This window comes from Acanthopagrus latus, chromosome 11 (assembly GCF_904848185.1).
Source record: "Acanthopagrus latus isolate v.2019 chromosome 11, fAcaLat1.1, whole genome shotgun sequence".
Classification (NCBI taxonomy): Eukaryota; Metazoa; Chordata; class Actinopteri; order Spariformes; family Sparidae; genus Acanthopagrus; species Acanthopagrus latus.
Window position 1 is genome coordinate 5,615,242 of NC_051049.1, and position 13,133 is coordinate 5,628,374.

At 43.4% G+C, this 13,133-nt stretch overlaps 1 protein-coding gene across 8 annotated transcripts in view; it reads left to right on the top strand.

Moving 5' to 3' along the window:
- Window positions 1-12,844, top strand: part of tp63 (tumor protein p63) — a 33,026-nt gene extending 20,182 nt beyond the window's left edge. For 3 of the 8 annotated variants that reach the window (XM_037113996.1, XM_037113998.1, XM_037113999.1), the window contains 10 exons: window positions 4,863-5,049; window positions 5,133-5,248; window positions 6,155-6,264; window positions 6,363-6,499; window positions 6,666-6,748; window positions 6,844-6,968; window positions 9,383-9,528; window positions 9,852-9,999; window positions 11,146-11,239; window positions 11,327-11,623. In XM_037113996.1, coding sequence (XP_036969891.1) covers window positions 4,863-5,049; window positions 5,133-5,248; window positions 6,155-6,264; window positions 6,363-6,499; window positions 6,666-6,748; window positions 6,844-6,968; window positions 9,383-9,528; window positions 9,852-9,999; window positions 11,146-11,239; window positions 11,327-11,623 — 1,443 coding nt within the window. Of the gene's footprint in view, window positions 1-4,862; window positions 5,050-5,132; window positions 5,249-6,154; window positions 6,265-6,362; window positions 6,500-6,665; window positions 6,749-6,843; window positions 6,969-8,326; window positions 9,183-9,382; window positions 9,529-9,851; window positions 10,000-11,145; window positions 11,240-11,326 lie in introns of those variants that run through there. The other 5 variants (XM_037113997.1, XM_037113995.1, XM_037113994.1 and 2 more) reach the window with 4 other exon arrangements.
- The last annotated feature ends 289 nt before the right edge of the window (window positions 12,845-13,133 follow it).

Below are 13,133 nucleotides of genomic sequence, written 5' to 3' on the forward strand. Positions count from 1 at the left end.
TATATTTCAGAAGAGGAAAACATTTGTAATTTGTGGCTGTTACGTGACCTGCATCGATATTTATGACACTGAATGTATGTCACCAATCTAGTTGGAGTAAATTACCTTTTCATGATTATGAAATAAATGTGGGTGTGAAAAATAGAACATTTGTTGCACAGTCTCTTAGTGATCTCACACTTACTTAAAACTTTACTTCAAAAAACTTACTTACTTTTTTGTACAAAAGTTAATTTAAAAACAGTGAAACAACAAATCGTGTCAGAGTTGTTTTGTCACTTAACGCCCACAATAAACGTCATTCACTACAGATGCCTTACGTAACTGCAAACTGCAGTCACTTAATCCTGCCAGGCGTAATTGTCACAACTCTTCCTGACTGAACATTGTTTTGTTGTGCTGCTGATTCTCCATAATGGCTCATAGAGAGGGTCATTTCCCCCGTCTTCTACAGCAGCAGTCGATTCTAAAGAAAGGTGATTATAGTGATGGTTCCCATCCCGAAGGAGGCTCCCTCACCTGATCTCAGGAGATCTTTCTGAAAAGCTGCCATAATCTCAGCCCAATAGCTCAACTGCTGGACTGACGGACAGCTGGCAGCGAGCCACTGAAGATGTCACCACCGCAGCTTTGCTCTGCGCATAGAACTGCTAATGCCCCCTTTTTGAAGGCCTGCGGGATCTTCCACGGGACTTAGTGGACTGTGTACTGTGCTTTTTGATGACTGTTCTTATGGAGACACACCTAATCCCCAACCCACACCTTAACCTCTTCCTGTCTAGGATGAGTGTCACACACACACACACACACACACACACACACACTCACGCACATAGACGTGCAACACGTCAACATTTCCCAGAACTGCTCCCACACAGTTTCCTTGTTGGCACTCCTGCAGTCTCCGTGGTGCTCCCCCTTTTATCGTTTAGTTAGAAAAAGAAAGCACCAGGTGAAAACCGGTTAGAGATGTTTTATCTTCTTTGTTTGACTAAATTAATGGAGTGTCGCAAATGAGGCGGCTATTGTTGGCTACTATTGTGAGGCTGAAGATTGGTTGTGTTTGCCGTGTGTATTAAGTGCCACCATATAGTAGTCAAAGAAGAAGAATGTCATGGTTTGGCGCTATCAAAGGGACGCTGTAGAGCTCGGGGGGGATTACAGTAATGGATTGAGGGCCTGCAGATAATACTTGTGTAAATACTGTGTGCCTCTTTCCTGAACCCAGTGCTCTTGGAGTGGGCTCTGTCTTTTTGAGTGAGTTAAGCTTGATGGTTGCATCTCACATTGCGCCAGGGGAGGAGGAGGAGGAGAGCCCTTGAATGCTCAAAGAGAAGAGTGTTCTAGCGAAAGGCAAGCAAGACGCAGCTTGCCCCTGGAACATCTGCGGGCCCGTCCCACGCCTCACGAGATGGGGCTGAGACTTGTTTGTGTCAAGAAGCTTGTCACGACTCGCCCATCACAGGGAGACAAGCCCTAAAAGCTACAGATGGGAAAAGGTGGAGGGGAAATTTTTAAAAAGGCAAAGTTGAAAAGGTTTTTTTTTTTATGATATGGGCTATGGGATTTCGGTGTGGAAAAGCCCATTCTCTTACAGGTTAGATTACAAGATTCTTTTCTTAACCTCGAGCAAACAGCCTCGCACAGATACCCGCAGCAGTGATTTACCTCAACAGAAAACTGGATCAGGCTGTCGTATAAATAAAAAAAAAATATATATCAGCCTGTCATCAGGAGAATTGAGTTGCTCTCAACACATAACGCGATATTGTGTGATGACTGAACTTAAGAATATCACAAACATGAGTGCAGCCTTAATTCTTCCTCGAAGGAAAACACAGGTTAGAAATGATTTGAGGGATTTAAAAAAAAAAAGAAGTTTAAGCGTTTAAAAGAATTAAGGAAAAACTCTGGATTTTTCCCATTTATGTGTTTAACTGTCAACCTTTATGTTCATTTTCAAGTGCAGTGATCTCAGTTGTAGTTTTAGTTTCATCTGCTGGTGAAGACAAGGCATCGATTGGTTAATCCCCAGAGTGACAGATTCTTACTGGACTCTTTCAGCGCTGGCTACATAAACATGATGCCACTTGTCAGTGTACAGGTTTGCCTCAGGACAGGTGTCAACACTGTGTGGTCAAGATTGATGCTGATCACTTCAACATGATATTCATTTTTTAAAGAAATAAAGTTTAAAGGAATATAATTATCCTGTGAAACTTTAAATGTCACTCCATTTTCATTTTTTTCCAAGAAGCAGGTCTTTTACTTGAGTTCGAGTGAACAGGAGAGTTAAAAAAAAAAAAAAAAAAACTCCTCTGCATTATTGTTGAATTAAACGGGTTTGGGAGAAGCTGTAGGCATGACACGACTTGTCAGGTATGAAGAAGACAAGACCAGAGGCGCCAAACAGTGCTTGTTTAAGGCCTGATGTTTGTCAGGACTTGACTTCTGCATGCGCCCGCAGCGCCTGTCAGGGAGAAAAGAACGCTACAGCTGTGGGCCTGCCTCAACCTGCACTCAACGGGAAGTGTGTGTTTGTGTGTTCAAGTGGTGCATGTGTTAGAAAGTAATTGCACACATGCACCACTGTACAGGCATCAGGACAAATTGTATGTTGGATGCAGTCTTTATCATTCATTATTACAACAGATTACGTGCTGCAGGAGAGTTTCATTTTATTTGTCCAGCAGAGTTGTACAGCAGCAGTCAGAGCAGGTCTTGTTTCTACGCTCAGCAGCTTCAGCTCATTCATTATTTTCTTCCACTTGTTGCCAGTTGGAAAGCAAATGTGTCACAGGTGGTTCTAGCAAACACTTTTCTTTCAAATGATTGTGATTAAGCAGCTCCGTATTGTGCACGGTGTGTTCCTTGGCTGCGCAATTCACATTGTGACCAATGAAAGGCTCATAATTACATGTTAACACCTGAGCACCGCACCCTGTGTGAGCCACTGAATCCCATCAGTCAACTGGCTGTCCTCCACCCTGAACACTGTTAGCTTTAGCCGGGCGCTGCTTTTCAGCCATCAGCAGCAGCTCCTGCACTCACCGCTGAGCAAACAGCAGCGGCACATAGTTGTGTGCTTAAAGTTTGTAGCTTCAGGGCTGGGATGGTTCTCTGCTGTTTGTGGGTGTTTGCGTGTGTGTGTGTTGGACTGAGACAGTAGGATATGAACTAAACATACGATGGTTTTCTCCTTCCAACATCTTTGATTAGGTCTTACTGTTTTGAGTCGTGCTGTTTTTGCCTTCAGCTACACAAAACCAGCAGCCTGTAATTATTCAAAACACTACGTACTGACCCTTTCACAGAAGCATATCTCTCTTTCTCTTTGCCTCATAATCCGCCGCTCTGTCTTTCTCTTTTGCTCTTCCTCCCGTTTCTCTGCTTGGCTTCTCCACCTCATTTAGCTGATTGACAGAGGCGTACGGGGAGTATCAGGTTGGGAGCGAGCGGACAACTCTACCCATTCATCTTAGGCTTCTTCTTTTTTTTGTTTCTGGAAAGCTGCTTTGATTGTAAGGAAGCGTCAGTTCAGTCATTGTGTTGACGTACATGTCCCAGAGCTTGAATCGTACTCAGGAGTCACTGTCACGCTGAATTGATTTATTTATGGCAAATCAGAACGCTTGACACTGGTTTTATTTTCCTAAAATTTAACATCTTTACCTTCTAGCAGTGAGTATTAGCGGCACCATGTACTGCTGTGTCAGTTCATCCTGTGCATGTACAATTTATAATGAGGTCACTTGAGAAAAAGGAGCGAAGCTGAGAACTTGGGTTATTATTAACTCGCCTTTATTAGTGGCTCCCATCTGCGGGTGAAATGCACAGCTGTAATGTGTGTAGTCTGTGAGAGTATGGGAACAAGAGGTACTGACTGTTTAGGGTTTGTCCTGATGAAAGGAAAGGTTGTGCCTGGGGAGCACAGTAGAAGATATCCGTGCCAAGCTTGTGTAATATTCAAAGTCAGCACAGTGCTGAGATTTAATAGAGGTGGAATTTTATGTTGCATTGTTCTCCAACACACCCCCGAGCGGTTTTCACAATGTTCACTTTTCTTCGCTCAGAAATGAACCTGACAGGGAAAATTTTCCCCCTCCACCCAATGTCTCCCGTGCATGGAGGGTTTAAAAGCTGTGCTTACACAGCAGTGATTTGAATGGTTTGTTTACACAGTTGGGTTAAGCCTATTAGTAACAATTCAGTCTTTCTGATGGCTTACTGGTTATCAATCCTAACAGTGCCCGGGATCAAGGTACATTCATTATTCATCACTCCTAGCTCACAAAACCTGAGCGTGAGCCAGTTCATGTGAGCAGCCGTCACACTTTGAACAACTCATCGATGTAGCGTCTAAAAACTGAGTCATTTTCATCCAACCCCACAAGGAAAACTGCACTCCACCTTGTGTAGCGTTCAGCTGCCAGTGTCTTCAGAAGCCACATTCTGTGTGATGAGTGGCCATCAGATGCTTTAGCAGAATACTCCTCCCTTGAAGATGAAAGCCGGGCCCAGTTTAATTGCTGCTGGAGGGGTCCATTTTATGGCGCTCCTCGGAAGTACCAGAGGCTGTCCCTGAGACATCTTTGAGGTTGCCCAATACACACCCGGAGTACCAAAATTGTGTGTGTGTGTTTATTTAAGTAGGTCATAATCACAGTCTTGTGTTTAACCCGTTTTGCTTCGGGCTAAACCAGAAGTGCAGAGTCCAGCCAACAGGTGTTACTGAGGTCCATCTGTGCTTTTAGAATTGAGGCCAAAATGTTTGAAGCCTGTAAACAGTTTGTTTATGAACCTTTATTGATTTCTGAACACAGCTTTATGTAATCTGTTTGTCTTGTGTTTTCTCTTTTCAGTACTCAACGGAGTTAAAGAAACTGTACTGCCAAATTGCCAAGACATGTCCCATCCAGATCAAAGTCCTGACCAACCCACCGCAGGGTGCCGTCGTCAGAGCCATGCCTGTTTACAAGAAAGCCGAACATGTGACCGAGGTGGTGAAGCGCTGCCCGAACCACGAGCTAAGCCGCGAGTTCAATGACGGTCAGTCTCGTGATTTATTTAAAAACAATCTCAGAGATCAGTTTGCTGTCAACATTCAATGACACAACTTACGTTGCTTACAGGTCAGATAGCTCCTCCGAGCCACCTGATCCGCGTGGAGGGAAACAACCACGCCCAGTACCTGGAGGACACCATCACTGGAAGACAGAGCGTATTAGTTCCCTACGAACCTCCACAGGTGAGCCATCTGTCAGCGTGGAGCGAGGCTGGCTGAATGCCCCGTCAGTGACACCTCAGCACCTCAGCCTGTACTGACAGATAGAGCAGTGACAGACTGCCGTCCCCTGATGCCCCTCAGTATGAACACTACTTCATGTCAGTGATGAACACACATTGGTGCTGCAGGTCAGGTCAAGTCACATTGCATCAGCTGATAGTAAGTTCTTATTTGATTCTAGTTTTCCTTTAAAACTTTTCTTTAGGAAGCGGTTATTTATTCTCTTCAGTCAGTAACTTTAAGGGCCACAGGAATTTCTCTTTCTGATACACTGTCAGAAAAAGAACGGAGGTGATTTATTGAGCAAACACCTGAGTGATGAATCAGTTTCCACACACTCCGGTAGCTGCGATGTTTGAATAAGGTCTATTTCAAACATTAAATTGTGCTTGATAGTTCAGCTATAGTTAAATTTAAAAGCTGTGCAGGAGAAACCTGGTTTCATGGCCAGGTATATGCTTAACCAGGTTTCTAGTAAAAGCTGTGACATGTTTGCAAAAGGACAAAAGATACGAATCCTCAAAAATATTACATCCATATACCAAGTGCATTGTAAAATCTGACAAAGTGAGTTTAGTGTAAAGAAATCAATGATTTTGGAGCATAAACCGTTTACCTCAAATTACCAAGTGAATTAGACTAATAACTTTAAGTTGTTAAAACCTTTTAGCTCATAAATTAAAAAGTCTACTTTACTTTCTGAGGTGATCTGTTTCCTGACTTTTCTAAAGTCAGCATTTGAAATTTACATAATAGTTTTACGCAGGGCACTGCTGCACATGCACTTGAGGAAGAAACCTGTTTTTTGTTTCTGTTTGTATTTGCCCTATGATGTCACTCACTGTCAATGTCACCCTCCTCTCACAGGTTGGGACAGAATTTACCACGATTCTGTACAACTTCATGTGCAACTCGAGCTGCGTGGGTGGAATGAACAGACGCCCAATCCTCATCATCGTCACTCTGGAGACCAGAGAGTAAGAGACACTCTCACCCTCAGTGATTGCCTCTCGTCCTCCAGTTCCTCCAGCGATGGCTTGTTTCTGACCCGCTGTGTGTTCCTGTCTTCTCCCAGTGGTCAGGTATTAGGCCGTCGCTGCTTCGAGGCCAGGATCTGCGCCTGTCCAGGCAGAGACCGGAAGGCGGACGAGGACAGCATCCGGAAGCAGCATGTAACGGACGCCACAAAGAGCAGTGAGGGTACGAAGCGCCGTAAGTAGGGCTGGGCTGGTGGCGGGCTGACGAGCTTTGGTCTTATCTGACGTGCTTCGAATGTCGAGGACCCTCTGTTTTCCCCTCCTGCTCTGGCTTAGGCTAACTCTTTAGCACATTTAGCACATAACACAGTTTTACTAACACTTGTCTTTCCTCTTTTCAGCCTTCCGCCAAGTCTCCCATGGCATCCAGATGTCCACCATTAAGAAGAGAAGATCTACAGATGAGGAGGTTTTTTGTTTGCCTGTAAGTGTTACTGCGCTTGAGGGAGCTGACTTAAAACATGGTTCTGAGTAACTCTGAGCTACTTACTGACCACCGTCTTCATCTTTTTCTTACAGATCAAAGGCCGTGAAATTTATGAGATTTTGGTAAAAATCAAAGAGTCTCTGGAACTCATGCAGTTTCTGCCACAGCACACTATAGAGTCGTACAGGCAGCAGCAGCAGAATCTCCTTCAGAAACAGTGAGTACCTGTTCAGAGTCGTAATGAAGTAATCCTCATTTGTTCTCAGGCTCATTATGAAAGACAGACCTACATTGACTGCAGTCTTTTTTTTTTTTTTTTTAATCTCGTTCTCACTGAACAGATCGTTTGCTTGCACAGAACAAATTTTTCAAAGAAATGTTTTGACATGACTGACTTGTTGCTGGATCAGTAGAGTGCACTGATAAAGGCCATGCATGAGACTCTTGACTCTATTTTTTGCTGCCACTGAAGCATCGGAGTTAAAGCTGATAATAGTTGCTCTAAAATGGCTCCCGGCAGCTTCAGAGTTTAACTAGAATTTTCTCAAACTTGGAGGGTGAGCCTCGCGTCAAGTAGAGCTGTTTTCATTTTTTTCTCTCACGGGACGTGAGCCAAAGCTGATGAATCGTGACAAATGTACCTGGCTGTGCTTTGTTAAGGAGAAGCTCCCAAAGATTGGTGGTAACGCCTTTGGGTGCCCTGCCAAGTTTTTTTGCACAACAGCACCCAACAAAATCCGTGCCTCGGCCTCATCTATCCGCTTGAGCATAATTAAAAGTGTCTCAGACGCACATGTTCACACACACTTTTCCTCGTCTACGCCCATTTCACTATAAGCTATGGAAAAGAGGAGATGGGTGTAAATGATAGTTTGACAGGCCTGTGATGATAATTACTGCTTGTGTTTTAGTTTCCCATTAAGAGACTGGCAGACAGCCTCACAGTGAGATAATGCTTGCATTTGCTGCTTTTTACTTTGTTTCTGTTTGGTGCTGGCTGCCTGTTGCTGTCAGATGCTGCTAACAATCATTTAATAAACAGACATTTAGCAAAGTCAAGATGCGTTTGAGGTTTAAGTGGATTTGTTGAACAGTTTAGACTCTTGATTCATACTTTTTCAAGTCTGAATATAGAAAGGGAGTTCTTCTCTTTTAGAGTTGGTATACTTTCCCTTCTCTATTTGGTTATCGTGCATGTTTATCTCGGTTTTCTGTGTACGTTCTTTGAATCCTCACAGCATGTTTCTCTGCTCTGTAATTTACAACTCCAACGTTGTTTCCCTCTCAACCTTTGAAATAAAAGGTTCTGTCAGCAGCAAATGTTTCAGGCCTTTTTCTTTCCTCCAATGTGTAGCTGATAAATCACACCACTGCTGCAACACTGTGATCTGTGTCTGTAGACTGCCATCCTCTGGACACAATCTGTAGTGCAGAGCTGTCCGTCTCACACACACATACACACTGAACTTCTTTAACTTTTTTTAATATCTGGGCCTTTCTGGGGTCCCTCCTCTCTCCTCCTCTGTCAGTTAGCCCTTATTTCTGCTCTCTCTTCTTTCTGGTTCCTCCCTGCAGCCTGATAAAAACCCGTCTTGGTAGCCGGCTCATGGAATCTGCAGGAGAGCAGAGGCGTCGCTGCAGCTCCTCCTGAAACTGCTCCACATTCCTCCTCCTCCTCCTCCACGTTATACGGACCTCCTCTCTGTCTCCTTTTTATCAACTTTGATGATTCTGTTCCTCCCTTTCCGCCTTTTCCCTGGACTCTGCACTGAGGACTTTACACTCAAACTTTGTTTTTAACATCTGTTGCTGCTGCAACATCACGGATTATCACCTTTATCACCTCTTCAGTTTATCATCAGTCATCAGTGTGACATGTAGGCTGCAGTCATGCTGGACAGAGACTGTTTATCAACTCCTCCCTTCTGGCTCTGTTGAATTTAATAGATTATAATGTTTAGATTGATGTGCATGCTTTATTTTTGTCCGTTAGAGGACATTGTAATGACATCCTCCCTGACATCTGTAGCATAGTCTGTTTGTTCCATTCAGCCTTTTGTGATGGCTGACATTGGACAGGAACCAAATGTTAAACATTTGTTGTTGTTGGTTTTTTTTTTTCTATCTTACTTGACCGACAGAGCTGAATCAAGTGAATGTGTTTTTGCTTTTGCATCATCATGAGAGCTGGACTCCACAATCTATCTCGAGGGGTTTTTGGGGGAAGAGACTTTATTCCTGAGAGAACATTTTGCTAATGCTGGTCATGTTTTGTAAAGTCACTGCAGGACAGTTAGCGTGTTTGTTTGGAGCTGCAGATGTGCACTCTGGGACGTCTCTGTGACCATTCTGTTTGAAACAGATTGTTATGTGTGTGGCTGCTGCACTTTTGTCTGTCAGAACATAATAAATGGCTTTTTTTCTGCTTGAACTCTGTCCTACTGCTCTGCTGTTTCATTATAGAAACATGTGGTCATAAGAGGAGCAAACTCTCTGTGGACACAAATGACATTTAATTACTGTAAACTGCTGCCATCAGTCATTGTTGTGTCCATCACAGAACAATAGTGAGCAGGCCTTTGTCTTTAGATGTGATGGTAACGGCCTGTCACCTCCTCTCTCCCACCCCAGGACCTCAGTGCCGTCTCAGCCCTCCTACGGCTCCTGCTCCCCAACTCACGGAAAAGTCAACAAGCTGCCCTCTGTCAGCCAGCTCATGAACCCCCAGCAGCGTAACACACTCACCCCATCCAGCATGTCTGGAGGCCTGACCGACAGTAAGTGTGCCCCTTTTGTTTCTCTTCCTATCCGTGGTCTCAGGCCGCATCCCACCACTAGTCAGCCTGTCCCTCCTGGGCTCATTGTAAACTTATAAAGACTGCATGTCAGGACAGGCAGGGGGGGACCTGAACACCTCTCAGCCTCTTCCTCGCAAAATATGTGATCCCTGTGAGACTCTCCCTCAGGACCTGTTATGATGCATTATGTGTCATGTAGAGTAGCCTCTCCCTCCCCTCGTGTGTTTCAGTTGACATTACGTAATCTCTACATCCCAGATGAGTTAGAGAAAAGCTCACAGTAGCTCCTTTTGTCTCTGCAGTGTCTCCCATGATGGGCACTCACATCCCCATGAACGCTGACATGAGTTCACTGAGCCCCACACACGCACTGCAGTCACAGCTACCGCTGGTGCCCTCCTCCCACTGTACTCCCCCTCCTCCATACCCCATGGACAGCAGCATCTCCAGGTACCTCATTAGTCCACAGTGGGACACATCTTTTTATTTCCCTGAGCTCATTCTTTAAAGTAGAAAGATTACTTATAGCAATTTGAAAAAAAGAAAAAAAAAACAGCTTATGATTCACCAGGCTAACTCGGTAAAAAGGACAAAAAATCAACGTGTGTTTTGAGGAGAGATTGAATTAAATACAGATACTTTGTTTGAGATTCAGTGAGCCCTGAGTGCGAAGGCCTCATCTCCTTTAGCCACGACTTGGGAAGTTAAGAGTATTTATCTTTAAATTTAGGAGGAAAAGAGGAAGCGACCTTAAAAAAACAAACTCCTCCTCAGAAGGTGTTGGACCACACAGGAGAGACAAAACATAGAACCCACAACCAGTTCTTTGTTCCCACAGTGTGTGTGTTGTTTTTTTTTATAGTTGTTGTGCAGCATTTCCATGAATCAGATCTTCATCAGGAAGATCTTTATCAAACACAGCACAACAATCATCACTTTATATACCTGTAGACATGGGTGACTGAACTGAAAAGCCTATGAGTGCAGCTCAAGTTGAAACCAAATAATCATCCATAATGGAGAAAAGTAAAGAAACTGGAAAACAAAATGAAAAGACAATAGAATTTTAAAAAAATATTCCAAAGAAGGTAATAGGTTAGTTTATTAGTTAAATTTAAATCAACCTCTTAAACATATACTAACACAATGTTAATTTACAGGATATTTTCCCGCCTTTAAAATGCCAGAAAAGAGAATTAACAGTAACAGTAAGGCAACAAAAAAAATCCCATAAAAAACAAAAAAAAAATCACAAGCTTCATTGACATGTAGTAGTTCTGCCTCTATACTCTGAATACGTGCATTTAGTCTGAATGAAGTTGCTGCCAGTATCCATTTTGTGCCACGCAGTGTTTTTAGTTTCTTCTCCCCCTCAGTCGTCACGTGCAACAGGCCCTCCCTGATCCTCTTAATGTTTTTTAGAATCAAAACATTTTTTCTTAATATGCCAAACGGTCAGATCAGGTCTGGTGAACTCTTCAGTAGATTGTGCTGACAGGTGCAGACACACGCCGTCAGAGTGTTTTAATAATTGAACCGTCTGGAGATTTAAGCAGCGAGCCTCAAACTGAGTCCTCTGCTCTGTTCGTCCCACAGCTTCCTTATTCGGCTGGGCTGCGCAGGCTGCTTGGACTACTTCACAGCACAGGGCCTAACCAACATCTACCAGATTGAGAACTATAACATGGAGGTGAGCCCTTGCCTATCCAACACGAGTCATATGATGGGTTAGAGAGAAGAGTGGCCGACTAACGCTCCCCTGTGTAATGACCATTAGGACTTGTCCAGGCTGAAGATTCCCACTGAGTTCCAGCACATCATCTGGAAGGGCATCATGGAGCACCGACAGGCCATGGATTTTTCCCCACCTCCCCACATAGTGCGCACCACCAGCGGGGCCTCCACCGTCAGCATGGGCGCCTCCGAGGCCCGAGGCGAGCGCGTCATCGACGCCGTACGCTTCACCCTGCGCCAGACCATCTCCTTCCCGCCGCGCGACGAGTGGTCCGACTTCTCCTTTGACCTGGATTCTCGCCGCAACAAACAGCAGCGCATCAAGGAGGAGGGAGAGTAAGACCAGCCCTGTCCTCCTCTCAATGTTCCCGTTTGTCATTTCACACCTGCTGTTGGAACATTTCGTTTGAAAAACGTGGTATGAGATCAAATGCCGCTGAGAACAAAACCCACATGATCAAATAGAACTGCACTTATTTTTCATTGTTCTGGTTGTCGTTACCGCCGCGGAGCAATAACCCGGGTTGAGCAAAGGTGCATTTTATTATGTTCGAGTTTCTTGAGAGCACTTAAGAAATGCTGCGGATTTCAAGACGGTTTGAGTTTTTAAGTGTTCATGATTCATTCCCATTTAAAGCATGACTGGAAACTACACCTACACTAGAGGGCTTAGTAGGGCTTCTATTTCTACAAAAGTGTATTTTTTTTTTTTTAAGTTTTCACTACTATGGTTGTACAAGTTTAGTCAAGTACACTGGTTTTGATTTGTGGCAAAAGTCAGCCTTGATTGTAAACATTTCAAACATTTCCTGTCAGAAGTATTATGTCACTGGTCAATTTGTCTTTCTGCTGTACTTTTGCTCTATATTTAGCCTTTTTATGTCTGTTTTGAGACCAATGCATCAACTTTTTTTGTCAGGTTGTGAAGTATGTGTGTCAAACTGCCAGATGGTCATTCATTTAATGTAGCCATATATAGGCCTAATGTTGTTGACCCAGTGTTTTACAGTAAAATATGACTGATGTCCTTTTGTGTTTGTTGCTCTTTTTATTTTACTGCTGTGCAAATGTGGTTGACTGCATTTAAAAAGCAGCCTGTTCTCTTGCTGGATGCTTAGCACAAGTATTTTTATTTTTATTTTTTTAATTCATGAACCATGGTTTTTGGTAGAGGTTTATTTCATTTGATAAGTGGCCAGCACGTATGATATAAATGTATATAAATTTGTATAGTTCTTTTTTTGAAAGTCTCCCTAAAGAGAACCAAAAAAAAAAATGGACTTTCATCATGGAACAAAGTGTACTGATGTGAATCTGGTTGCTTTACCAGTAAGAACAATGTTTGTATTAATGAGTTAATAACTAAGGAGTGTATGCAGTGTGTGTGTACCCACACTAGCCCATAATTGTCTTTATTCCTGTAGCCAGAGCTGTTACAAAGCAGAAAGCATCTGCATTTTCATATTTTTGTACAATGTACTGTAAATATGTTGCAATATACCGTGGGGTATTTTGTTATAAATCTGGAATAAATATCCAAACTTGCTGTATTGCATGTTAATACTCTTGTGTCTGATTATTTTAAACACACTCAAACAGGTTAAACCACCAAACACTTCTTTTAAAGTGCAACTCTTGTTGCTTCAGATGCCTCTGCTTCACTCACCGGTTAATAAAACAATGGGACTGTGGGAAATGTGAATATTCACATGACCAGAGTTTAGATGTTTTTTAATCACTCACTCTCTAACCCGACACTAGGGGGAGTAAAGAGCTACAGTTTAGTCTCACAGCTTTTCTCTGTCAGTAACGAGCTGGTGCTGATGTCAAGAGGTGAACAACATTCAAAC